The sequence below is a fragment of the Panthera leo genome, chromosome F3, assembly GCF_018350215.1.
Source record: "Panthera leo isolate Ple1 chromosome F3, P.leo_Ple1_pat1.1, whole genome shotgun sequence".
In the NCBI taxonomy this organism is placed as follows: domain Eukaryota; kingdom Metazoa; phylum Chordata; class Mammalia; order Carnivora; family Felidae; genus Panthera; species Panthera leo.
In genome coordinates this window covers 62,444,398-62,472,378 of record NC_056696.1, presented here as the reverse complement: position 1 = coordinate 62,472,378, position 27,981 = coordinate 62,444,398, and the positions used below count along the sequence as shown (strand labels likewise).

At 43.5% G+C, this 27,981-nt stretch overlaps 1 protein-coding gene and 1 long non-coding RNA gene across 4 annotated transcripts in view; one reads left to right on the top strand and one right to left on the bottom strand.

Annotated features, from left to right (window-relative positions):
- Positions 1–21,744, top strand: part of LOC122212194 — a 31,140-nt gene extending 9,396 nt beyond the window's left edge. For 2 of the 3 annotated variants that reach the window (XR_006199053.1, XR_006199051.1), the window contains exon 4: positions 21,197–21,744. This is a non-coding gene — a long non-coding RNA (uncharacterized LOC122212194). Of the gene's footprint in view, positions 1–6,048; positions 6,093–21,196 lie in introns of all 3 variants that reach the window. The other variant, XR_006199052.1, reaches the window with a different exon arrangement.
- Positions 1,068–9,138, bottom strand: CCDC190 (coiled-coil domain containing 190). The gene is made up of 5 exons (XM_042925928.1): positions 8,771–9,138; positions 7,531–7,729; positions 2,544–2,667; positions 1,706–2,273; positions 1,068–1,517 (listed from the first exon to the last, which is right to left on the bottom strand). Exons 2-5 carry the CDS (start codon positions 7,715–7,717, stop codon positions 1,401–1,403), a joined length of 996 nt encoding a protein of 331 aa, XP_042781862.1. The 5' UTR covers positions 7,718–7,729; positions 8,771–9,138; the 3' UTR covers positions 1,068–1,400.
- Positions 21,745–27,981: the final 6,237 nt, after the last annotated feature.

Below are 27,981 nucleotides of genomic sequence, written 5' to 3'. Positions count from 1 at the left end.
CAAAGATTTAATGCAACGGTATATAGGTTGGGGTTTCTTAAACCCCTTGCCTGGGTTGCGACTACTAGAATTGTCTTTGGACACTGCCGAATGTCTTTTAGGGAGCACGTGTATCCCCAGCTGAGACCAGGGTATGAATGAGTGACTTCAGATGACTGGGTACAAGCCATCCTGGAGCTTGATATGCCTTGTGAAGCCCAGGGATTTCAATTGCTCTTCTCCTTCTCTTCCTCATCCTCCTTCTTTTTTTTAAAAATGTTTTTTATTTACTTTTGAGAGAGAGAGAGACAGAGTACAAGCAGGGGAGGGTCAGAGAGAGAGAGGGAGACACAGAATCCGAAGCGGGCTCCAGGCTCTGAGCTGTCAGCACAGAGCCCGATGTGGGGCTGGAACTCACAAATCATGAGATCATGACCTGAGCCGAAGTGGGACGCTTAACCGACTAAGCCACCCAGGCGCCCCTGGAAATGCACAATTTTGTGGCAGTGCATCACATGTCATTCAAAGTAGCATGTCCAAAATACTGGCGTTAGAAGCACAGACAGATCCGGGCCCGTCAGGTCTATGAAGACACAAGCACAGTTATGAGGAGGCATGTGCAGAATGTTTATTTCTCGAGCTCACAAGACTGAGGTGTCCTTGGAGTGGAGGATTTGATGGCGTGTGGAGCAGAGGCTCAGGCTGGGGCCACCCTCCCGGCTGCCTTGGTGATGGCCCGTCCTCCAGTGGCTGAGCCAGAGAAAAGGCTCACGTAGAAGTAGGATAAATCATTTTTGGAAATTCACCCTTGGAGGGTGATTGTAATGGAGACAGATGGGGTTTAAGCAGAAGACGAGGAGGAAGAACGAAGGAAGGACGTAAAAGAAAGGGCTGGGGGCACTTTGCAGAGGGGTTCTGTAAACTATGTGACCCTGTTCCTGCTAGCTTGGTCACGGGCCAGTGTGAATACATTCAGTATCCATGAATCGGTTTTGTCGCCCCGGCCCGCCTTCCTCTGTTGCTTTGCTTCTGAGAGAAACGTCAGATGTTAGAGGAAATGTTGTAAACTGTGTATTATTCTGTTATTAGGATCCAGAAAGTGTGATATGAGCACGTGGAAACGAGAATGAGAAAGCTAAAATGGAGCCACGTGGAAAGGAAAGAGGTGAGGCAAGGACTTCCCGATGAGCCCAGGGCTGTGGCAGGAGAGAGCAGGTTTTAATTATAGACCGCATGATGGTAACTGTTTCCAACTGAGTCCCTCTCCCCGCATGGATGTTAGATGTGAACTCGAAGAGAAGAGCTATGTCATTGTGCCAGAAGGTGGCACCATAAGAACTTCCTATAAGAAAAGGGTGGCCAACGTAAGCAGGACCCTTCATATTTTTCCTTTCGAAAAAAGTCTAGTCGTCAATGTAGATTCATATTTTTGACGACATCCGCAACATATGCGCACCCCTTAAAGTGTTGTCAGAAGATTCATCTCTCCCCTCCTTTTTTGTATACTTGTATTGCTCATTCAGTGAGAGATTATATCCCTGTAAAAGGAAAAAAAAGAAAAACCCGAGGGTTTAAAATAAAATTGACATATATGTATATGTGTGTGTGTGTGTGTGTACCTATATATGTGTATGTATATATACAATTACTTGAGGAATACATCTTTTTAGCAAGTTATTGTGAGGTTACACTAGGTGGTTAGAGAGGAAGGAAATTAGATGCTCACCCTGTTCTTACACTCCTGTCCTGTTCTGGGTTGTAAGGATTCCTTGTGCCCGAATATCTCCCCAATGCTAAGCAATCTCTCAGACTCCGGGGGGACCCTGTGCCGGAGGTAGTGGGCATTTCTGACCTTAGCAAACAGCTCTAAGAAGGTAGGTGTGACGGACTCGCCTTTCAAGTTTCTTGCACATTCCATGGGATTCAAGGGACTTTGTTTCCCCGCATTGGGGTCTGGGTTTAGGCTGGCATCCTTTGGTCTGGTCTCATCCATGTGTGCTGTTCTACTTTCACAAACTGGGCTCGAACCAGGGCCTTGGTCTAGGGTGTTGATGGAGACATCTTGATGTTGACACAGAATAGAGATGCCCTTGTTGGAGTCTTTGCCTTTTGGTGGGCTCATGAAATCTTCTTCTTGGGCTTGTGGCTTCTCGGCTGTGAAGTGAGAAGCTCTGTAATTTTGAGATAGCGACTGCTCTTTGCTTTTCGTGGCGTCTTTGAAGCCAGCGTGATGGAAAAGAGGCATCTGGGACTTAGTTCTGTACATTTCTTGGGTCATGTTGGTGGCCAGCACTCTGGGGAAGGAGGTAAAAAGAAGAAAGATCTGTGAAAAACAACAAGAAGGCCCATATTTTGAGTTTTCCAGGTGTCAGACCACGGTCCCCTTCAGTTGGTATCGGCTGAGGTAATGAAGTGGCTGAGAAGGGGGTGGTCACAGAATGGGGAAGTGTCTTGTTGCTTAAGGAGAAAAGGCAACATTTTCTCAGGGAGAGGATGACTTTGGGAGGTCAGTTGGGAAGAGGGATTCAATGGCATCTCCATGAGTTTAGCAAGCATTCTCTTACCTAACGTTATTAGTGTGTGGACCTCCATGCTTCTTCCCTCTTGGTGGTGAGGACACAAGGACATCTTCTGGTCTCTTCTGAATTCCATTCCGCAAATCAGAGGAGAGCTTTTTCTTGACAATATCTGCTTTGAGTTAATGAATAAGGGTTATGGGTTGATCGTGTCTTCCCCAAATGTCACATGTTGAAGTCCTAATCCCCACAGCACCTCAGAATGTGATCTTATTTGGAAATAGGGCCTTTGCAGAGATAGTCAAGTTAAGATGAGGTCATTAGGGGGAGCCCTAATCCATAGGGCTGGTAGCCTTATAAAAAGGGGAAATTTGGACACAGACACAGAGGGAAGACAGTGTGAAGAGATGTAGGGGAAAGACAGCCATCGACACTGTAAGGAGAGAGGCCTAGAAGAAGTCCTTCCCACACAGCCTCAGAAGGAATCAACCTTCCGGACACCTTGATCTTGGACTTGTAGCCTCCAGAACCATGTGACAATAAGTAAGTCACCCAGTTAGTGGTTCTCTCTTATGGAAGCCCTAAAAACTAATCTAGTAAGAGAAGAAGGGAAAGGATGCTGGACTCTGGGCAAAGAAGGAGCATGTGAATACCCTCTGACCACATACACATAAGGCTGATCTGCCGTGATGGATGAAGACAGAAAACCTTACAGCTATCCCCCAGTGTGGCATGACCTACGACATGTTAATAAGGATTTAGAAACACTGAGATCAGAGGTTTAAACCGGCTGTGGGGCCCGTGGAGGTTTTGCTTTTGAATGTTGTACTTGACAAGCCTGGTGTCTTCAAGGCAAAATAACTAGGTGTGAGCGATACCCAGAGATGGCGCCCTATTGTTTCATTCACCTCAATTATGTGACCTCCTTCTCGCCCAAACCACGAGCGGCAACTGCTGGCTGTGAGTAAGTGGGTTTTTCACTCTTGGAGTAAATGTTTCGGCATCTTGTAGTCATGGTCGCTGTGGAGGACCCAGTTAGTTTTCAAGACACCTCATGAGTTGCTCACTTGGGGTTGAAAGTCTTGCACTGGTTTGCTTTAATGGGAGTGGGTTCCCTGAACCTGCACTGGGGTTAGCAGGCACCGGGCAGAGGGAACATGTCCAGATGAGGGGACTAGAATTCACATTCATCTCCTAATACTGTTTCATCCGATCATTGCCTTGGAAGGTAGTCGAGACAAGAGACAGTCTTTTGTGAGCCCTTCTTCCTCCGTCACCTGCTTGCGTGTGTGCGTGCCTGCCTGTATGTGTGTAGGTCTGAACCATGTAAGGACTTCATCTATTTCCTATAAGCCAGGAGATTTTTAAGCTACTTCTCCCGCCCAGGCCATTCTTCTGCAGTTTAGCCCTGTTGGGCCAACAGGCTCAGAAACGAATGTATCTTTTCTCCAAAACTTGATCTTTCTCCAGGGTTCTCCTGTGGAGGCATGCCACCTGTATGCCTCCAGCTATCCAACTCACAAGGCTGTTTGGATGCCTGCCCTGTGCCAGGCAATAGACTCTTGACTCTGGTTTTAGTTCCTCCGGGACGCATAATTAATCACAAAGCTCTGACAATTCCACTTTCCGAATATCGCAAAATACTTCTTTTCCTCACTTGGCCGATTCCCTAGTTTAGGCCTGGGCTTTGGAATTCTCCTAAACATTGCAGCCAGAGGGAATGTGTCATCTCCCCACTCCCAGACGCGATAGGGTGAAATCTAAACTCTTTTGGAAGACCCATCACCCTCTTCGTGATCAGAGACACTGTCTACACCGCTTTGCCTCTACACAGCGCCTCCCTCATCTTCTCCTCGCCCCTTAGCCTCCTCAGTACCGGGCTGTTTGTAGCAAGCCTTGTGCACACATGCACACGCGTTTGTACGTGCTCTTCCTTCTCGCAGGAGTGGCCTCACTCCACATGTGCTCATGACAAACCACACCCCCCCCACCCCTTCATTCTCCCCCTCCTCTAAGATTCTGCTTACACTCTGCCTCTTTGGGGAGATCTCACCTCAGTTCCTTTGATAGACATAGGAATCTTCTTACACTCGTGTCCTACTATGCAAATAACTCTAATTTAGTAATTAGTATCTTGTATCATCATTTTTTCACAAGCACCGCTACCTTCCAAATCAAATGTGAACATCGAAGGGGGCACAGACCATGGTTTTTTGTTTTGTTTTGTTTTTTTCACATTTACATTCCTTCATCTATGGGAGTAGCTGTCACAGTGCTTTGTAAAGTCCGGTCCACGAAATACCTGTCCCAGAATAATCTGCCTTAGTACCACCTCAGTTGCGAATGTAGATTTTTGAGCCCGATTCCCAACCTGCCGATCCAAATCTCTACAGATGAGGGCTGGGAATATGCACTTTAGACAGTCCATCACCTGGCATATAGTTGAATCTCAATAACAATTTTGGTGAGTGAATCATGGGAAAACACTGCCCAGTACAGTGCCTGATAAATACTGAGACTTAATATATATTATTTCTTCCCCTTTCCCTTAACTTTACCATCTAAAAGTCTGAGGGTTAGAGAGGATATAACTTTCTGAAGGACGTAGAGTTGGAGGCCCCTGAATCAGTTTTCTGCCTCCTGGTCCAGATTTTCCCCACACCCCCTGCCGCTGGGGCAAACTCTCTACTCGGCCAGCACAGCCACCTACCTCGGGGCCTGGCCTTTTGCATGACCAGCGCCCCCTCCCTGAAAATAGGTGTATGGCCTTCAGTGTCCTTTCTGAGAATGGAAGTGGGATTGAGCCAGATGGCTTCGAAGATTCTTTGCCAGTGTGTGAGCTCTTAGTCTAGTTTGTTGTAACCATTTAAGACAGGGAAATGGAAAGCGGAGAAGTTCAGCTACTTGCTCTGAGTCATCTTTCAGACCCAACCTGGGTTAGAAATAATCCCCAGACCAGCTGTTTGGACATTACTCTTCACTCCTGTGTCCACATATTAGCTGTGTAGACCTAAACACGTTTACATTGATTCACGATGCCTGGTTTTCCTCTGGAACATGCTGCAGCATTTTCAGAGCTTCTGAGTTCCGGCACCTGCCTTCAGTGAGAAGGGCCGTAGTTTTGCCGAGCTGGGGTGGATCCTTTCCATGCTGATTTTTTTTTTTTAAATGAAATTTATTGTCAAATTGGTTTCCATACAACCCCCAGTGCTCATCCCCACAGGTGCCCTCCTCAATGCCCATCACCCCCTTTCCCCTCCCTCTCACCCCCCACCAACCTTCAGTTTATTCTCGGTTTTTTTTTAAGAGTCTCTTATGGTTTGGCTCCCTCCCTCTCTAACTTTTTTTTTCCTTCCCCTCCCCCATGCATGCTGAATTTTGAAGTAATATCACAACCTAATTCTTTCAAGGATGGATGCGGCTTCTATAAACTACACAACGGTGGCAATTTTCAACAAAGCAGTAGCAAGGTTTAATCCTGTAATCATCTTTTATTGACTGATTGATTAAGGCCTAGGAGAAAACACTTACATGACACTGATTGTGTGTTTAGGTCCTGTTCCACGTGCTTGCTGAATCCTCAGATAACTTCACAAGGTAGGGAACGTCTTTCCCATTTTCCATGTGAGGAAACTGAGGCACAGACAGGTCCAGCAAGCCACCCAAGGCCTCACTGCTAGGAAGTGACAGAGTCAGTGTTTCAACCCTGACAGTCTGGGTCCAGAGTCTATGTTCTTAGCCACCATGTTTTTTTTTTTAAGTTTATTTTTATTTATTTTGAGAGAGAGAGAAAGAACAAGAAGGGGAGGGGCAGAAAGACAGAATCCCAAGCAGGCTCTGTGCTGTCAGCACAGAGCCCAAGGGGGGCCCACACTCACAAACTGTGAGATCATGACCTGAGCCGAAATCAAGAGTCAGACGCTTAACTGACTGAGCCACCCAGATGCCCCAAGCCACCATATTTTAATGGGATCATTGAGAAGGGAGTTCTTCTTCTCAATTTTTACTGAATGGTGTAGACAGCTTTGGAAAGTCCGAGATTCTGGACACCGCCGTGTAGTCCTTCGTTCTGCGACGACCAGTAGCTACGAACTAGGAACTAGTTTTTGAAGTTAGTTACATTATTTTTGTTATCACTACTTAACGCTATAGTCTCTGTGAACCAGATAGCCTTCTAAGTGATGTATACATTTGGAAAGGGTTATTCTGTGGAGACTGGGGGTGTTTTGGAAGAGCAATGGTATCAAGAATGGGAGCACACAGCTTATAGGTAAAGAGGCCTCTTTGGGAAAATGACAGAAATATTTGCCCTTTGGCTTATGGAGTCAAAGAAAACACAGTACCAATACACCACGATGGCTTATTTGAAAATTTCTAATCGAAGCCAGATCTGCAGGCTCTAGTGGGAACACACGTTAAAGCCCAAGAAGGGTGGTTGAGAAGTTCCTTTTGCCCAGAAGGCAAGGAGGCCCTCCGTGTCTCCAACATTGGAGAGTGTTGAAAATGGCGGAATGCTCTGTCCTCAGCCCTCTCGGAGGGCGGCCATCAGTTCGAGGATAGCTGCTCTGTGGTCGCTAAGCCCGGGGGGTTTTTTTTTGGCTGTTTTCACTTCCCTTTCCTAAGGCGGCTTGCACATTGACAGTTGCTCAATCCATGGTTGTTGACCAGGTGTAAAAAAAAAAAAAGAGGTGAAACCAAATCCACCCAGATGTAGTGAAAGGACAGCGGAAGGAGACATAAGAAAGAAGGCAATGAAGAACTTAAGCGAGGCAGAGCTCATCTGAAACACAGAAGTGACTGGAAGCCTGAGAGGTATTAGCTCAAAAAGGCTTGTTGTGTGAGCCTCTCCAGCGAGCTGTGTACATGAGGAAGGAGGGCTGTGGAAGGGAGGGCAGCCTGAAATCCAGGTCGGGTCAGGGTCTTGCTTCCTTGGGATTCAGGCCCCTGAGAGAGCCCTCTTAGGAGGTGACGGTGTCACTCTGGCCTCAGCCCGATGGCTCGCCGCCCTGCCTTTCCCCAGAGCCGGAGGCCTCACCTTCCTGCAGCCTCTGCAGTTCTTTCTGGAGCTGTCTCTGCTCGCGGGTCAGCAACTTCATGTGGTAGAGGCAGACCCGCTCCAGTCTCTGCAGTCTTTGGCTGAGCCTGGCGTCGGCCTGCCTGGCGTTCTTCCTCTCCAAATCGAAGTGCTTAGACAGAGGCCCCCCGACCATGTGCCTCTCCATCCTCTTCCCGATCTAGGGGCAGTAAAACAAGATTCTCCCAGGCCCCACGATTCACCCGATAGAGCAAGATGGGGACCCAGACCCCTAGCTTTCAATCAGGTTTCAGCGTTCGATGAAGTCACACCATTGGGAACTTTGGCCCTATCCTAATGGATTCCCAGATTGAGGGCAAAATCATTGCTCTGAGGCTCAGTGTCCTTGTCAATAAGATAGTGATAGATGATAGGGTCCCCCAGGGCCCCAGTCACACTGCCGTGAAGATCAAGCATACGAATAACTCTTTGGGAAAAAAATAGAAACACTTTACATCTGTAAGGCATGATGCCCCCAATAAAAGAGATCCTTCTGTTCCTTGAAGCCTCCCCAAAAAGCCTGCTCGGGGGTCTAGAGAGGATCTGGGACTTAGGCGGAGATATTCTGGGGCCCCTTCTGTTCATTCATTCACACATGCATGGGTCCACGCAGCCTGTTAGCCTACCAGGTGCTAGGTGCTATGCTAAGTGCTGAGGGTGGTGGTGACTGAGTCACAGTGTCTACTCCCAAGGGGGCTTTCAGACTTGTGGCTGTGGAATCCAAGGATCCACACCAAATCTGAACAATCAACATTTCGAATATGGGAAGGGTCGGGACCTACTGGTCACAAAACGGTGCAGGCATCCCAGACCAGCAGTCTGGGCGGCACTGGTGAAACAGCTTGGGTTGGACGCCCTCACCCGTCTTTTCAGAGCCCCATGGTCTCTGCCCTTCTTGTCCCCCGATCCCCAAGCCCAAGCTGGCTTCCTCCTCTGGGGAACTCTATCGCACACACAGGCTGGACACACCTTCCTGGCCTTGGAGTCCTTTGCAATACATGTTCAGCGCTGAGAGCACAATATGTGCCCAGGATATAAATGCATCGCTATCGATGGAGCTTTGGTGATAATAATGCAGGAGAAAGCTTGGCGTTGAAAGGGAGGATAAGGCCAGGGCCCAGGAAAGACGCGTTAAGACAGCTTGCTTTATAGTCTAAGTGTAGACTGAACTTTAAACAAAGGACGGGTGGGTGGCACTTACCTACAAAGCCAGGTTGCTCACCGGGAGAATGCTGCTTGTATCTTTTGCGGCGTGAGGCTGAGACTGGATTAATGCACTTGTTTTCCTTCAGAAAATTTAGGAGTTTGGTGTTGAGGAGCGAGGAGGGAGAGGCCGGGCGGGGGTGGGGGGTAGAATGTTTGAATACGATTTAAGCTCTCTCCCATGCCACCTCCCCTACACGGGCATGCTAACTCCCTGGACACGGGCACCAATCCCAGTGCTCTAAATAGCTCTGTGAGTTAAGGAAGACTGCCAGCTTCCAGCCCTCCCAGAGCGGGGCCCACAGCGCTCCTTCTGGGTTGTGTCCATGGGAACCAAGAATGAAAGCAGAGAGTGTCTTGCTGTACTCACAGTCTCTCTCCTTCCCCGCCCCCCCTCTCTTTTTCCTCCTGGTTTGCCATACCCTCCCCTCCCCCCGCCCACTACACTCCTTCCTGCCTCTTGGGAATCACGCTCCCAGAGAAGGCACCCGGTTTTGGTTTTGGCTTTTGCCTTGGTCAGAATGTGCACATTTTGTGGCGAGAGTCGTGAATTGTTTCTTTCTGCATTGTTGCACACCCTGCTGACTTTTCTCGGGCTTCTACGCGTCTTGTGTACTTCATAGCTTCTTGAGATTTTCAGCTGTGACCACAGAATTAGGCAAACTGAACTTGAAGTTGACTTTTGTCATCAGAGTTTGGAGAGCTGCGGCAGAAGGCCAGTTGAACTACGGGTTGTAGAACAGGATATTAAGTGGGATTTTTACTGTTGCCGGGGGTCGGGGGGTGGGGTGGGGCTTTGCTGGAAAACAAGAGGCACTCCTGTGTCAGTCTAAAGAGGATTGCCAGTCCTAGGACCTGTCCATCCCCCCCCCCCCCAGAGCTTGCTGAGAGGACTGAAAACAGCCCTATTACCCACAGTCATCACCTAGCAAACAAGCTATTATGAAGAGATTACTGGGGACAGGGGGAGGGAAAGGGGAAAGCCATTATTCTCTCAGCAGGAGGTAATTCCCTTCCCATCCCTTCCCATGAGGTAATTCTCTCACCTCCAGAATTTAAATGAAGGCGCTGGGGATTCCAAGAATACCAACCTAGAGCTTAGAGTGCCAGCAGGGGAAGAGACTGGCAGCTCGCTCCCCAGAGGGACTCGATGACCCACAGAACCTCAGAAATATTCCCCTTCGCTGCCGCCAGGGCTGATGATGGTGAGGGATTTCTTAGAAAAGCTGCTTACTCCGTGTCATCTTGAGAGAGAGCTGAGAAGGGAGGCTTGGAGAGATAATCCAAGGCTGGAGGACAGGAATGAGCCTTAGTGTGGTGAGTGTGCAAGGGAATGGTGGCCAAACCCATCCTAGCTCCCCTTGGTCCTTTGAGAGTGCCAAAGAGGACCTCGGCAGCTTCCTGGCTCCACGTGAAGGGGCAGAGGGGTTATAGAAGGAGGCAGAAACCATGGAAGACTCTAGGTCAAGTAAGGTAATACTTCACCAGAGCGGGTATAGAACCACACGCCGGGCCAAAGGAGCAGGGACAGAGAGAGCTGACTGAAGGTGAGCTTCCTCGTGAAAATACATCTTAAGAGCAGAGCACAGCAGGAAAATAGGAACCTCACAGGTCAGGGAAAGACTAGTAGTGCCTCAGCACCACCCAAGCAGCCGTTATACAGGAAGAGCTCTGCCTCTTCTGTTCCCCTTTGACCCCTCAACCTCAGAGGGGTCAGATATTGAGAAGACAGGGAGGGGAAGTATACAAAACAAGACCATGTTCCTCGTGCCACCCCAGGGGTTGGAGAAGGAAGACTGGTAAATTCTCTCCCAAGTCCCTTGGAGTCTAGTGAGGGAAGGGTTTAGACTGCATATGGGATTGGAACTTCAAAGTGGACTGGACTTTTTATAGCCAAAGTGGCCGGAGATGTGGAGAACCTGCCCATGATACCATTAAAGGGCAAGAAAGGAAAATCAACAAAGATAGTCATTGGAAATGTAAAATTGTCATTCCCAGATCACATCTTGCTGTCACCACTAGAAAAAGGGGCAGTTTCAACTGATCATTTAAATAGTTATGATTAAAATAAATTTTACAGAGTGTATTTTATTTATTTGCATTCATGCACTTTTCTGTCTCTCTGCTTTATGTGGAGGTAGCGTCCTTTTGTAGTAAAACACATCTGTGATCAAATAATTCTGTTATTTATTTATTCATTTATTTACATTTATTTATTTATTTTGAGAGGGAGAGAAAGCACAAGCAGGGGAGGTGCCAAGAGAGAAGGAGAGAGAGAATTCCAAGCAGGCTCTGTGCTGTCAGCTCAGAGTCTGACACACGAATCATGAGATCATGACCTGAACTGAAATTAAGAGTCAGATGCTTAACTTACCAAGGCATCCAGTTGCCCCTAGTTCTGTCATTTAATACGATGTATGACTTTGTTCATTAATTTGTCGTATTCCCTGGTTTCCTCATCTGTGAAAAGGACTAATAGTGTATGTTCATCATAGGACTTCTAATAGAATTGAATGAAAGAAGAAATGAAAAGTGTTTGTGCATAGTAGATATTCAGTAGAAGTTAGTTCCTTGTTTCCAGCAAAGATGGAGTAGCAGGAACTAGATTTACTCTTCTATATGAAACAATGTAAAAATCAGACAAAATTCATGAAATGATTTTTTTGTTCCATTGGACATCAGACAGATAGGATAGCAGTCCCTGAGAGAGCAGAAACAAGCCAGGGATCTTTATGATTGCCAAGCTTACTGCTGGAAAGAGTTTGCAGGCCACATCATAGGAATGGGCAGACAGGCAGTGGATTCCCTGAGTTGAGGAGACAGAGCTAGAAGTCCAGTAAAACAAGGCAGCTAGGATCAGCAGGGAGGAGTACCAAATTCAAGAAGCTCAATGAATCCCAAGCAAAAGAAACACGAATAGAACGACTCCAAAGTATACAAAATCTAACTGCTAAAAAAAAAAAAAAAAAAAAAAAGTAATAAAGAGAGAAGACAACATTTACCAATATCAGAAATAACAGAGGGGACATCACTACAGACTCGATAGATAGTAAAAAGCTAATAGAGTATTATAAATATGTTTACACCAACAATTTGACAAACTAGATGAAAAAGACAAATTCCTTGAAAGACATAAAATGCCAAAGATCATTCAAAGACATTGATCAACTAAATACCCTCATACAGATGAAACAAACAGAATTTGTAGTTTAAACCTTCCCGCACAGTAAACTGGGCAATTCTACCAAACATTTGAGGAGCAACTAATACCAATTTTACAGAAACTCTCCCAGAAAATTGAAAAGGAGGCATTATTTTTATGAGGTTAGCCTAACCTGGATACCACAACCAGAAAAAGACATTACAAGAAAAATGAATACTATAGAACAACATTCTTTAAAATTTTTTTTTAAAATTGTTTATTCCTTTTTTGAGAGAGGGAGAGAGGCACAGAGCCTGAGCAGGGGAGGGGCAGAGAGAGAGGGAGACACAGAATCTGAAGCAGGCTCCAGGCTCCGAGCTGTCAGCACAGAGCCTGACGTGGGGCTCAAACTCACGGAGTGTGAGATCCTGGCCTGAGCTGAAGTTGGACACTTAACTGACTGAGCCACCCAGGTGCCCCAACATCCTTTGTGATCATAAATGTAAAGGTCTATGTTATCAAATATATCAAATATATAAAAAGGATAATTCATTATGACCAAATGTGGTTATCCCAAGAATGGAAGTGTGATTAACATTGGAAAATAAATCAATGTGAATCATCATATTAACAGACGAATAAAGAAAAGTATATAATTAGCTCCCTTGATAAATAAAAAGGATGACAAAATCCAAAATTCCTTCTTGGTAAAATCTGTTAGCAAACCAAGACTGAGAGGGAACTTATTCAGTCTCATAAAGGATAGCTATGAAAAACTGATAGCTAACAATTGTGCTTAATTGTGAAAGATTGAATTCTTTCTCATAAGATCACAGACCAAGCAAAGATGTCTACCTTCACCACTTATATTCAGTATTGAGATTAAATTGAAGTTTTAAAAAGTGGCAAAACCATTCTTGGTGATAATACAGAGCAATTGAAAACTTTTAGGCCTTGCTGCTGGAAATGTAAAATTGTGTAACCATTTTGGAAAAGAGTTTGGCAATTTCTCATAAAATTTAGCATATACTTACATAAGACCCAGCAATTCTACTCCTAGGTATTTAACCAAAAGGAATGAAAGCATGTACTCAGAAATAAAAAAGCCAAAACATTGTTACATACAATGATGTGAATAAATCTTCAGACATGATACTGGTGAAGGAAGCCAGTTACAAAAGACAAAATGATTCTATATATTTAAAATATCAGGACAGATGCAATTACTCTGTAGTGACAGTAGATAAGTGGTTGCCCAGGTTGAGAAGTGTGGATGAAGACTGATGGCAAAAAGGAATGAGGGAACTTTCTGGGGGAGATAGAGGTGATTATATGTTGCATGCATTTGTCAAAATCAACAACCTGGAGACATCAACTGTGAATTTTAAAGTATATAGATTATACCTCAGTAAAGTTGATTGAAAAAATAACGAATTTCAACTTGTCAAAAAGATTCAGGAGGCTTCTGCTTCCACCATGAAGGATTGAATTCTACAGGAATTGCCCTTCTCCCTTAAAAACCTGGGAGACTGAACAAAATATATAAAGCGACTGTTTTCAGACATTGGACAGACAATGCATGTTTGTGATCCCCCTGAGATAAGATACAAACAAGGTGAGCTCTGTACCTGCCCTAAATTAGTGCCTAGAAGAAGTTTTCAGGCTGTGGTTCAGGAAGGGGCAACCAAGACAGAGCCCAACTGTCCCTTTGAGTTGAGCATCCAGACAATGGGGTTTGGGCAGGCTGCAGAGGGTGAAGGTACAGAACAGAGTACCAAACAGGACGTAAATACACGGGAGGGGGTAGGAGGTCCAGAGATCTGCAGAGGGGTCCCTTCGAGTCTTTGGCAGAGTATTGATCTACTTATGCAAGGATAAAATGTCCAACAAAACTGTGGATTAACAAATAAAATGGGGTATATTCATATAAAAAGAACTACCAACACATGAAACAGCATAGATTAATCGCAAAAACATTATGCTAAGAGAAAGATGCCCATAGAAAAGACTAAATCTGGGTGATTTCACTTATAGAGCATTCTAGGAAACATAGACAATGTGATAGAAAGCAGACAGAGGCTGCTTGGAGCCAGGGTGGGGAGCACAGATTGACTTGAAAGGACAAGAGAAAAGTTTTTGGGGGGTCCTGGAGATGTTCTAATCTTATAAAAAATATTGATTGATTGATTGATTGATTGATTTAAAAAGAGAGCGGGGGAGGGGCAGAGAGAGAGGGAGAAAGAGAATCCCAAGCAGCCTCTGTGCTGTCCCTGTGGATCCTGACACGGGGCTCGATCCCATGAACCGTGAGACCATGACCTGAGTCAAAATCAAGAGTCAGATGCTTAACCGCCAGCGTCCGGAGATGTTCTAATCCTGACTGTGATGCGTTTGCATAAATATTTCGTTCATCAGAACTCCTCAAACTGTATACTCAACATTGAATTTTATTGGATGAACATTCAAGTAAAGCTGATTTTTCGAAGAAGAAGAAGAAGAAGAAGAAGAAAGAAGAAGAAGAAGAAGAAGAAGAAAGCCACAAGAATCCTGAAAAGGCTCTACGGACCAACTGTGTTTGGAGGTGGCTCACGCACCTTAATTTTCTGTCCTGAACATTAAGAGGGAAAGGATCCAGCATCTATGCTGTCTTTCCTGTACAAACTGTATTTTTAGGACACTGAAAGAGTAGATGGAGGAGAGGTTTTCTAGAAGGTTTGCAGCTACTTGCTCAGAAGGAACAAGAGCAGTAAGAAAACAATTGCTTTTAAGTCTCTGTTGAAGTCACAAATCTAGGCAACAGTCCTCAGTGGTTCTAAAACCTTGGCTGGAAGGTCGAGGGGGGACTTCATAATGGAGGCATCAGCTGACACACTTTGAAACCATGGTTTAATCTTAGAGCCGCTAAACAGGGAAAAGCAAACCTTTTATTCATCATGAATACGCTGAAAAAATTCACTTGCCTCAAATATTCTGAACTCAAACCCAATCAAACCTCTAGGTCTGACTGACAATTCATAGCAATGTGAAGAAATTAACCAACAGCTAGAGAACACCAAATCTAGAATGTGGGTCTTTCTAAAGAATTATCTGTTTCGTTTTGTTTTTCTGACAAGCGTACAGCAAGGGGAGAAAAAATCAAGAAAGGGCCGCTTCTAACAAAATCCTCTTAAGGGAAATAACAACCGAGGCGATGTGTGGACTTCTTTAGATCCTGATTCCCACCAACCAGCTGTGAGAAGCCCCTGTGGGACAAGCAGGAAATGTGAACAGAAAATGGGTATTAGAAGAGTTAAGGGGTTTTGCTGATTTGACTGGTTGTGATAATGGCTTGGCTCTTATGTTAATAAAGTCCTTATCAGTTCGAGGTGCATATTGAAGGCTTTACAGATGAAAAGACCTGAGATAATATTTTGTATCTGTTCTAAAATACACCAGTAAAAATAAAATCCTAAAACTAGTGCCTAAGTGTGTGCATATGTGGGAAGAGCGGACACGAAAGTGGCAAAAATGCTAATTATTGAAGCTGGGATGTGGGCATGAAAGGGTTTATTAGATGAGTCCTTCTAATTATGAACATGTTTTAAAATTTCCATAACAAGTAGTTACAATTTTTTTTTTTTGAGGCAGCCAGATTGAGGGGAAGACTGACCATATTCAAAGGAGTGATAGGTACACTTTTAGCTGAGTTTTATTTATTTATTTTTTATTTTTTTTATTTTTTTTTTAACGTTTATTTATTTTTGAGACAGAGAGAGACAGAGCATGAACGGGGGAGGGTCAGAGAGAGAAGGAGACACAGAATCTGAAACAGGCTCCAGGCTCCGAGCAGTCAGCACAGAGCCCGACGCGGGGCTCGAACTCACGGACCGCGAGATCATGACCTGAGCCGAAGTCGGCTGCTTAACCGACAGAGCCACCCAGGCGCCCCTTAGCTGAGTTTTAAACAGCAATAACGGAAATCAGAAAACCGTGGGATATCTTCAATATCCTGAAAGAGAACATTATCAATCTGAAATTCTTTTTTTTTTTTTTAAGAGAGAGGGCACAAGTGAGCTGGGGAGAGAGAGAGAGAGAGAGGGCTCACCTGGGTCTCGTGTTTTTACTCAAAGCGGGGATCGTGCTCACCCGATGTGGGACTCGAACTCACCAACTGTGAGATCATGACCTGAGCCAAAGTCAGATGCTTAACGACTGAGCCACCCAGGCACCCTCAGCCTAAAATTCTATACACAGTAAAAGATATTTTCAGACGAACAAAACAGAGAATTTGTTCTGCACTAAATAAGATTCTAAAGGATGTACTTGAGGCAGAAGGAAATGTTCCTAGATGTAGGGCCAACATTCAGGAAGGAATGAAGGGCAGAGTATGAATATGTGGGTACATCTAAATGAATACAGGCTCTATAAACCTGAGATTTGGAAAATAAGATATGTAATGCACAGTAGTAAAGTATGGGGCTTTCAAAGGAGGAGGGTGGTGACATGTCCTGAGTTTCTTCCATCGTCCAAGAGAAGAATAAAAACACTTATTAACATTACATTCCTTGTAAACTAAGATTCATGTTACCATGTCTGGGATAACTACTAAAAGGATTAAATAAGAGAGTATGATTTACAAACTGGTACAGGATAAGAATGCCAGTGGAAAAAACAGTCTAAAAAGGGAGAGAGAAAGATGGGGAAAGAAGAATGTATAAAATAAGGTGGAAATTTAAGTCCAAACATATATCAGGAATTGTGGATACAAATGACTAAATGCTCTAATTAAAAGACTGAGTTTTGTTTTTGTTTTTTTTTTTAAAGAACGCTACTGGCACCGAAATGGTTATAAATCTAAATACAAATAGAAATGAGGAAATCATGTGAAATTTCTCTATTAAATGATGGTTACTGAGATGATCCAAATATTTTCATATTGTTCCCCCGAACATGAACTTGATATTTATAAGGTGAAAATTGAAATAGGTATAAGAAAAAAACAGACACCCAGAATCACAGTGGAAAAGGTTAATTCGCCTGTATCAGTAATTAACAGAATCAGTTAAGAATCAATAAGGACATGGGCCATTGGAACAACACAGTGGTAAACTTCACCTTATGAACATATAGAGAAAATCACCTTGCTGTTAAGAAAGGTTCCCTGGGGTGCCTGGGTGGCCCAGTGAGTAAAGCATCTGACTCTTGATTTTGGCTCAGGTCATGATCTCTTCGTCCGTGGGATTGAGCCCCACGTCAGGCTCTGTGCTGTCACTGCAAAGCCTGCCTGGGATTCTCTCTCTCCTTCTCTCTTTGCCCCTCCCCCAGTGGCTCGCGCTCTCTGTCTCAAAATAAATAAACACATATAGACATCTTTTTTTTTTTTTTTTTTTAAAGAAATTTTCCTGGAAGCTGTCACAAGGTACTTCTGCTCATACCTGACTTGTTGGCTTGAACTTGAGCTAGCTTCAAAAAAGACTGGGCAATGTGGCTTTTGTTTGTCTGTTGTTTTTGTTTTTTGTTTTTTGTTTTTTGTTTTTGAATGTTCACCACACTTAGTATGTGACAGGCTACAATCAAATAAGCACTGCTTGGGGCAAACGTTGTTCTAAATGCAAATGCAAAGCCTGAAATCACTGGCAGTGCTCTCTTATAAGGTGGTTTATCCAGATGGTCAGAATATGTTAATATGATGTTTTTTAGATGATATTTGAAACAAGGCACCATCACATGCATGCATGCGTTCTTACAGAGAAGTTCAAAATCCCCCCATGTGTTTATGGACACCAGTCTGGAAACACCTGGGTCAGGGAATGAGGCTCACACACAGATTTTCAAGATACGGCCCCGGCCTCGTGTCCCGCTCTCCCACATCATCTCCTGTGCTGTTGGCATTTCTGCAAAGACTACATGAATTCCTGAGGCTCCAGGTCTCTTGCTGGCCCTTTTCTCCCTCCCTTGGCTCTTTGGAGGAATAGGAGCTTGCCAATGGGACAGACGGGCACCTTTATCACCCCAGAGGGAGCTGGGCACACTTTTCTCTCTGCTCCCTTAACGTATGTAAAACATATAGTACATTCGACATTATTATTACCACTATGTTATTATTATCACAACCCCCAACAGGGACCGTTATTGCACTGCAATTTTTTAAAACGTCAGTATCCTCTAGCTATTTATTTCTTTGTCTGTCTCTCCCACCGGTGTGCATACTCCTTGAGAGCAGAGACTTGAAAAAAGTTCTTGGTCTCTTCAGCAGGTAAGTGTTCAGTGCGTGTTTGCTGAATTAAAACTTCCTTAGGAAAAAAATACTCAGCAAGTTAAATAATCTTCCCTGGAAACTTACACAACTCAACCTTCAAATTTTCCTGTTAATTAATAACCAAGAGGATGTTGGGGCTTCTCTTACCACACTGAAAAGGGGAGAGTGGTTTTTTGTAAGAGAACGCCAAATGTCTTACTAACATTTCGAGTGGGGAAGACTGTAGCCTACGGGACACATCCGTGCTTGTCATGGTTATCTCATATTATTGAAACTTGACTCCTTTTCCCCTTTTGTCTCCACAGCTGGCTCATTCTCGATTTATAGATGAGCTTCTTGTCTTTTGTCTTCCCGTGTTATGTTGGAACATTCTGTGAGCTTGTTGGCCTTCCAAGCACCAGCAGCCTTCATCAGGGAGGAAGGGGTACACTGAGGTGCCTAGGACATGTTTCTTTGGTGGGGATGGGGTGTGCTAGGAGCGTGGGCTGGCCAAACACCTCTTTGTTTCTGGTGACGAGGCTTCAGCCTTCATCACACAGTGATAAGGGCAGCAGCCACCCTTATCAAGGAAAAAGTACACAGAGTTATTGGACCAACACGCTCCTAATCTCCCCATCTGTTTCACGGGTAACTTTACATGGCATGTGGCTCTCCATAGTGACATAATCCTGTAATATCCACCCCGCCTTCAAAACTAAACATCTACCTCTCCTCGTGTGCTCTGAGCGTTCAAGAGGGACTGTATTAGTTTCCAGTCCTGCCATAGCAAAGTGGGCAGTTTAAAACAACAGAAATGTAGTCCCTCCTAGCTCTGGAGGCTACAAGTCTGAAATGAAGGTGTAGACAGGACGTGTTGTCTCCTATGCTTCTGGAGGAGGAGTCTCCCAGCTTCCGGTAGCTCTGGACTTGACTTGTGGCAGCATGCTGCTGCTCTCTGCCTCCATCCTCTCCTGGCTGTCTCCTTTCTGTGTCTGTTTTTATGTCTGTTCTTGTCTTTTTGTATTCTTTTTTAAAGGACTACTTATTTTTGAGACAGAGAGAGACAGAGCGTGAGCAGGGCAGGGGTAGAGAGAGAGGGAGACACAGAACCCGAAGCAGGCTCCAGGCTTCGAGCTGTCAGCACAGAGCCCTATACCCGGGGCTCGAACTCACAGAGTGTGAGATCATGACCTGAGCCAAAGCCGGACACTTGACTGACTGAGCCACCCCGGTGCCCCAATGTTTGTTCTTGTCTTAAAAGGACTCTGGTCACAATGGATTAGGGCCCACCTGATTCTGTATGAACTCATCATTTTAAATTGATTACGTCTGCAGAGGCCCTATTTTGAAGTAAGGTCACATTCACAGGGACCAGGGAAATCCTATGGAACCCTTTCTTTTGAGTTCCCTTAATTTTTTAGTTCTAATTTTTGCAAATAGATAATTTGTATATGTATAGTTTTAAAATGTTTATTTATTTATTTTTGAGAGAGAGATAGAGAGGCAGAGAGATAGAGACAGAGAATCCCAAGCAGGACCTGTGTTGTCACTGCAAAGCCTGATGTGGGGCTCGAACTCATGAATGGTGAGATCATGAGCTGAGCTGAAATCAAGAGTCAGACGCTTAACCAACTGAGCCATCCAGGTGCCCTGTATGTTTTTTAAAATAAAGGCATTGCTGTCATTAAAAAATTTTTGTTTAATGTTTATTTTTGAAGGAGAGAGAGACAAAGTGTGAGCGAGGGAGGGGCAGAGAGAGAGGGAGACAGAATCCAAAGCAGGCTGTAGCCTCCCAGCTGTCAGCACAGAGCCTGATGCAGGGCTTGAACTCATGAGCCGTGAGATCATGACCTGAGCCAAAGTCAGATGCTTAACCGACTGAGCCACCAAGGCGCCCCCCCCCCCAAAATTGCTATAATATTAACATTTACTATATTCACTAATAGGAGTTACGCTATTTTAATGACCCAACATATCCTGTTAATCTTTTAAAAATTTTTTTTTACATTTATTTATTTTTGAGAGACAGAGTGAGACAGAGCACAAGCAGGGGAGGGGCAGGGAGAGGAGACACAGCATCCGAAGCAGGCTCCAGGCTCTGAGCTGCCAGCACAGAGCCCGACGCGGGGCTCGAACTCCTGAGCCAGGAGATCGTAACCTGAGCTGAAGTCAGACGCTTAACCGCTTAACTGACCGAGCCACCCAGGCGCCCCAGTCTACCTTGTCCCCATTACTGATTCCTCTTTTCCCCTTGAACTGCTTATCCATTACTAAACCCTCTGTACCCATCTGTTAGAATACCTCTTGCTTCCATTTCTTCCTTAATACTCACTGCCATCATGCTTTTGACTCCTAAACCATGATAACGGACTCCTAACTGATTTCCCAACCCTGGTCTCTCCTCATACCGTTGGATTAGTATTCATGTAACCCCATTGTTTAAAACTTTTCTAGAATATGTCTTTGATGAATGAGAGAAATGCTTTAACTTGGGAGAACTGGAAGCTTGACATGGACACAACTCTATAGCGTGGGTGATAGAAGGGTTCATGTTCTGTATGTCTTACCAATATGGCATCAGGACACATAATATCCACAGCAACGAGCACAATGATCTCCAACATGCCCAATCATCCAAGAGAAGTCAGATTTTGTCACTCACTACTTACAAACAGAGATAACAGAACCAGTATAACTTAGATATTGAATATTGATATAAAACAGATTTTTGTAATAATATTTAATATTTGGTAGGTATGAAATGAAGATCTACTTTGTGCAGAAAATTTGGAAAATTTTGTCGGTAAAATAGTGGAAAAACGTTCTGTGGGCTCATCAACCTATTAACATTTTGAAATGCTTCTGTCTAGTCTTTAAGGAGGAAAAGTGTCTAATGAGGGCGGTTTAATGAATGTCTAATGAATGTGTAGTCTCTCTCCAGGCCACCACAGACCTCCTTACCCCTCTTATTATCCCTACCTCTTCAGTCTCGAACTATTTTAACTTAGCCAATACATGCTTATTCCATGTTCAATGTTTTCCACACGTTCTTTTCTCATATCTAGGAGCTGAGTTGAGGCTTCTTCTCCCCAAACCAAGCTTCAGAGGAATTGGGGTCTTGAGGATTTTCCAAAGCATCTTGAATCTTATGGCGCCACCTGCTGGAGAGAAAGGAAGTAAGGCGATTGCAAACCAGCAGCACCCGGGAACCTTCCCAGAGGAGATCTTCAAGAGTGGGGGGCAAGAGCACGAGAGAGGACGGTTCTAGCCACTCTCCATGGAGACCCACAGGCATCTCTGAACATTCTGACCTGCCTTCTTGCTTCTAGGAAGACGAGTTCAACTTTGAACTCAACTACCCTGTGCAGAGAGGCTGATGTCCCTCTTTGTATGATCCCATCTGACCTCGTCCCTGAAATGGACAAATTAAAGACATCCTTGGCTTCCAAGATCCATTCAACTTCCCCTTCATTGAGAAGAGAAACCTGGGAATGGCTTCGCGGATGCAAACAATTGAACTGGAAGCTCCCGGAGGAGAGTGGAAACGACCACGGAAGAGTATCAGTGTCTCCTCACATGCAGAAGACCGACATTCCTTTCAGGCTCTTCCCTGTACGTCTCTCCCTCTACTCCCATCCCCTCCTCATTTCCTCCATCTTTGCACTGGATGGCGGTTCACAGGCTGGGTTATTTATCCAAAGAGGTTACTGTTTGAGAAGCTAGAGTCCTTTCTTGAGATTTGGCGCTTCTTGCCCTCACATCCACTCCCTTCTTAAGGAGCCCCAGAGCCAGGGATTCTGTTCCTGCCCATGGCCGCCCATTCTGAAATTCTGTCACTGCCACTATCAAGAAGTTTCCTCCACATCAACTGTCATTCTTTGCGGGTTAGTTCAACACACACATGCACTGAGAGTTACGCTGTGCTCAGTAGTTGGAGAGCTGTGGAGAAGGTAAAAATAATTCTTGCTTCGAGGAAGTGAAAAGCAGGTTGAGGGGAACTAGTGGGTAGAAAGATGAAGAGATTCCAAAATTGAGTTTGTTCCCCTTTTTAAGGTATTCTCTGTACAAAAACAGGTCACATGTTTGGGAAAATTATGACCAGAGAGAAATGACTTCAATAAAAGGCCATCTGTTCTGGAATCAGCAGAAGCATCTGAGTTAATGTGGGGACCATTTATAATTAAAACCAAGAAAAGAAGAAGTCAGATTTACTTTTAACACAATGAGGTCAGGGTTACTATTTTGCAAGTAGAGCTAAGGACTTTTTGTTTTTACAAGGAATGTATAGGTTGATCTATATGATCATTGGGAGAAAATTAAGTTCTGAGGCACCAAGTGTGTTAACATTTTAGGTGAATTAGGGGGGAAATACGATGGAGGGGTGCCTTGAAGCTGAAGCACCTGTTTTTCTCTCCAGGCTCTGTCCCACCTGCCCCGTGCCCCGGCCCACCTGCCCACCCACATGCCCTAATCCATTTTCTACTTCCTTTTTCCATCCCTAAGACCAAGGCACATCCTTTCCTGATTCCAAATTCAGCAAAATTTGGACCAAAAAGAACGTCTTGGAGATTGAACTGATGTCTGAGGTGGCAGAATTTTCAAGACACAAGAAGGGTTTGGGGTGAGGCTTGGTTATTCCCTCAGGTGTAGGGTGTAAAGGTGGGGAGGTTTGAAGAAGAGACTCAAGGGCATTAACACACTCAGCAAAGGAGAGGGCTTCCACTTGGAAACACCTGAATCTTTAGGGCACGTGCCCTCATGGTCAAGGGAGTACTTAGTGATCAGTGACGATGATGGTGATGGTATATATCCGGTCCCTATTTGGCCTTCAGACAGTTCGTGAATCATCCTATATAGAACTTTTTTTTTTTAAACTTGTTTTAAATTTACATCCAAATTGGTTAGCATATAGTGCAACAATGATTTCAGGAGTAGATTCCTTAGAGCCCCTTCCCCATTGAGCCCATCCCCCCTTCCACAACCCCTCCCTTAACCCTCAGTTTGTTCTCCAGATTTATGAGTCTCTTCTGTTTTGTCCCCCTTCCTGTTTTTATATTATTTTTGTTTCCCTTCCCTTATGTTCATCTGTTTTGTCTCTTAAAGTCTTCATATGAGTGAAGTCATATGATTTTTGTCTTTCTCTGACTAATTTCACTTAGCATAATACCCTTCAGTTCCATCCATGTAGTTGCAAATGGCAAGATTTCATTCTTTTTGATTGCACAGTAATACTCCATTGTGTGTGTGTGTGTGTGTATATATATATATATATATATATATATATATATATATATATATACCACATTTTCTTTATCCATTCATCCATCGATGGACATCATTTGGGCTCTTTCCATACTTTGGCTATTGTTGATAGTGCTGCTATAAACATTGGGGTGCATGTGCTCCTTCGAAACAGCACACCTGTATCCCTTGGATAAAAGCCTAGTAGTGCAATTGCTGAGTCATAGGGCGGTTCTATTTTTAGTTTTCTGAAGAACCTCCGTACTGTGTTCCAGAGTGGCTGCACCAGCTTGCATTCCACCAACAATACAAAAGAGATCCTCTTTCTCCGAATCCTCGCCAACATCTGTTGTTGCCTGAGTTGTTAATGTTAGCCATTCTGACAGGTGTGAGGTGGTATCTCATTGTGGTTTTGATTTGTATTTCCCTGATGATGAGTGATGTGGAGAATTTTTTCATGTGTTGGTTGGCCATCTGGATGTCTTCTTTGGAGAAGTGTCTATTCATGTCTTTTTCCCATTTCTTCACTGTATTGTTTTTGGGTGTTGTGTTTGATAAGTTCTTTATAGATATTGGATACTAACCCTTTATCTGATATGTCATTTGCAAATATCTTCTCCCATTCTGTCAGTTGCCTTTTAGTTTTGCTGATTGTTTCCTTCTCTGTGCAGAAGGTTTTTATTTTGAAGAGGTCCCAGTAATTCATTTTTGCTTTTGTTTCCCTTGCCTCCAGAGACGTGTTGAGTAAGAAGTTGCTGTGGCCAAGATCAAAGAGGTTTTTGCCTGCTTTCTCCTCCAGGATTTTGATGGCTTCCTGTCTTACATTGAGGTCTTTCATCCATTTTGAGTTCATTTTTGTGTCTGGTGTAAGAAAGTGGTCCGGGTTCATTCTTCTGCATGTCGCTGTCCAGTTTTCCCAGCACCACTTGCTGAAGAGACTGTCTTTATTCCACTGGATATTCTTTCCTGCTTTGTCGAAGATTAGTTGGCCATACATTTGTGGGTCCATTTCTGGGTTCTCTATTCTGTTCCATTGATCTGAGTGTCTGTTCTTGTGCCAGTACCATACTGTCTTGATGGTTACAGCTTTGTAGTATAGCTTGAAGTCTGGGATTGTGATGCCTCCTGCTTTGGTTTTCTTTTTCAAGATCGCTTTGGCTATTCAGGGTCTTTTCTGGTTCCATACAAATTTTAGGATTATTTGTTATAGCTCTGTGAAGAATGATGGTGTTATTTTGATAGGGATTGCATTGAATATGTAGATTGCTTTGGGTAGTATCGACGTTTTAACAATATTTGTTCTTCCTATCCAGAAGCATGGAATCTTTTTCCATTTTTTTTTTGTGTCTTCTTCAATTTCTTTCATAAGTTTTCTATAGTTTTCAGTGTATAGATTTTTCACCTCTTTGGTTAGATTTATTCCTGGGTATTTTACAGTTGTTTTTTTTTTGTGTGTGTGTGCAACTGTAAATGGGATCGATTCCTTGATTTCTCTTTCTGTCACTTCATTGTTGGTGTATAGGAATGCAACTGATTTCTGTGCATTGATTTTATATCCTGCAACTTTGCTGAATTCATGAATCAATTCTAGCAGGTTTTTGGTGGAATCTTTTGGGTTTTCCATATAGAGTATCATGTCATCTGCGAAGAGTGAAAGTGTGACCTCCTTCTGGCCGGTTTGGATGCCTTTTATTTCTTTGTGTTGTCTGAGTGCAGAGGCTAAGACTTCCAATACTGTGTTGAATAACAGTGGTGAGAGTGGACATCCCTGTCTTGTTCCTGACCTTAGGGGGAAAGCTCTCAATTTTTCCCCATTGAGGATGATATTAGCTTTGGGTTGTTCATATATGGCTTTTATGATCTCGAGGTATGCTCCTTCTATCCCTACTTTCTGGAGGGTTTTTTATCAAGAAAGGATGCTGTATTTTGTCCAATGCTTTCTCTGCATCTATTGAGAGGATCATATGGTTCTTGTCCTTTCTTTTATTGATGTGATGAATCACGTTAATTGTTTTGCAGATATTGAACCAACCCTGCATCCCAGGTATAAATCCCACTTGGTCGTGGTGAATAATTTTTTTAATGTATTGTTGGATCTGGTTGGCTAATATCTTGTTGAGGATTTTTGCATCCATGTTCATCAGGGAAATTGGTCTATAGTTCTCCTTTTTAGTGGGGTCTGTGTCTGGTTTTGAAATCAGGGTAATGTTGGCTCTATAGAAAGAGTTTGGAAGTTTTCCTTCCATTTCTATTTTTTGGAACAGCTTCAAGAGAATAGGTGTTAACTCTTCCCTTAAATGTTTGGTAGAATTCCCCTGGAAAGCCATCTGGCCCTGGGCTCTTGTTTTTTGGCAGATTTTTGATTACTAATTCAATTTCCTTACCTGTTATGGGTCTGTTCAAATTTTCTATTTATTCCTGTTTCAGTTTTGGTAGGGTATATGTTTCTAGGAATTTGTCCATTTCTTCCAGATTGCCCATTTTATTGGCATATAATTACTCATAATATTCTCCTATTATTGTTTTTATTTCTGCTGTGTTGGTTGTGATCTCTTCTCTTCCATTTTTGATTTTATTTATTTGGGTCCTTTCCTTTTTCTTTTTGATCAGACTGGCTAGTGGTTTATCAATTTTGTTAATACTTTCAAAGAACCAGCTTCTGGTTTCACTGATCTGTTCTACTGTTTTGTTTTGTTTGTTTTGTTTTGATAGCATTACTTTCTGCTCTAATCTTTATTATTTCCTGTCTTCTGCTGGTTTTGGGTTTTATTTGCTGTTCTTTTTCCAGTTCCTTAAGGCGCAAGGTTAGATCTTTCTTCCTTCTTTAGGAAGGCCTGGATTGCTATATTCTTTCCTCTTATGACCACCTTTGCTGTGTCCCAGAAGTTTTGGGTTGTGGTGTTATCATTTTCATTGACTTCCATATACTTTTTAGTTTCCTCTTTAACTGCTTGGTTAGCCCATTTATTCTTTAATCGGATGTTCTTCAGTCTCCAAGTATTTGTTACTTTTCCAATTTTTTTCTTGTGGTTGATTTCGAGTTTCATAGTGTTGTGATCTGAAAATATGCACGGTATGATCTCGATCTTTTTGTATTTACTTAGGGCTGATTTGTGTCCCAGTATATGGTCTATTCTGGAGAACGTTCCAAGTGCACTGGAGAAGAATGTATATTCTGCTGCTTTAGGATGAAATGTTCTGAATATATCTGTTAAGTCCATCTGGTCCAGTGTGTCATTCAAAGCCATTGTTTCCTCGTTGATTTTTTGATTAGATGATCTGTCCATTGCTGTGAGCGGGGTGTTGAAGTCTCCTACTATTATGGTATTACTATTGATGAGTTTCTTTATGTTTGTGATTGATTTATATACTTGGCTGTTCCACATTTGGCACATAAATGTTTACAATTGTTAGGTCTTCTTGGTGGATAGACCCTTTGATTATGATATAATGCCCTTCTGCATCTCTTGATACAGTCTTTGTTTTAAAGTCTAGATTGTCTGGTATAAGTATGGCTACTCCGGCTTTCTTTTGTTGACCATTAGCATGATAGATGTTTCTCCATCCCCTTATTTTCAATCTGAAGGTGTCTTTAGGTCTAAAGTGGGTCTCTTGTAAACAGTATATAGATGGATCTTGTTTTCTCATCCATTCTGTTACCCTATGTCTTTTGATTGGAGCATTGAGTCCATTGACATTTAGAGTGAGTACTGAAAGACATGAATTTATTGCCATTATCATGCTTGTAGAGTTGGAGTTTCTGGTGGTGTTTTCTGGTCCTTTCTAATCATTGTTGCTTTTGGTATATATATATTTCATCTTTTCTCCCCTCAGAGAGTCCCCTTAAAATTTCTTGCAGGGCTGGTTTAGTGGTCACAAACTCCTTTAGTTTTTGTTGGTCTGGGAAACTTTTTATCTCTTCTTCTATTTTGAATGACAGCCTTGCTAGCTAAAGAATTCTTGGCTGCATATTTTTCTGATTCAGCACACTGAATATATCCTGCCACTCCTTTCTGGCCTGCCAAGTTTCTGTGGATAGGTCTGCTGCAGACCTGATCTGTCTTCCCTTTTAGGTTAGGGACTTTTTTTCCCCCTTGCTGCTTTCATGATTCTCTCCTTGCCTGAGTATTTTGTGAATTTGACTATGACATGCCTTGTTGATGGTCGGTTTTTGTTGAATCTAATGGGGGTCCTCTGTGCTTCCTGGATTTTGATGTCTGTGTCTTTCCCCAGGTTAGGAAAGTTTTCTGCTATGCTTTGCTCACATAACCCTTCTACCCCTATTTCTCTCTCTTCCTCTTCTGGAACCCCTATGATTCTGATGTTCCTTTTTAATGAGTCACTGATTTCTCTAATTCTTAAATTGTGCTCTTTTGCCTTAATCTCCCTCTTTTTTCTGCTTCATTATTCTCTGTAAGTTTGTCCTCTATATCGCTGATTCTCTGTTCTGCCTCATCCATCCTTGCCGCTGCTGCATCCATCCGTGATTGCAGCTCAGTAATAGCATTTTTAATTTCATTCTATTTTTTACTTATTGTATCTCTGCAGAAAGGGATTCTAATCTATTTTCGACTCCAGCTAGTATTCTTTTTTTTTAATGTTTATTTAT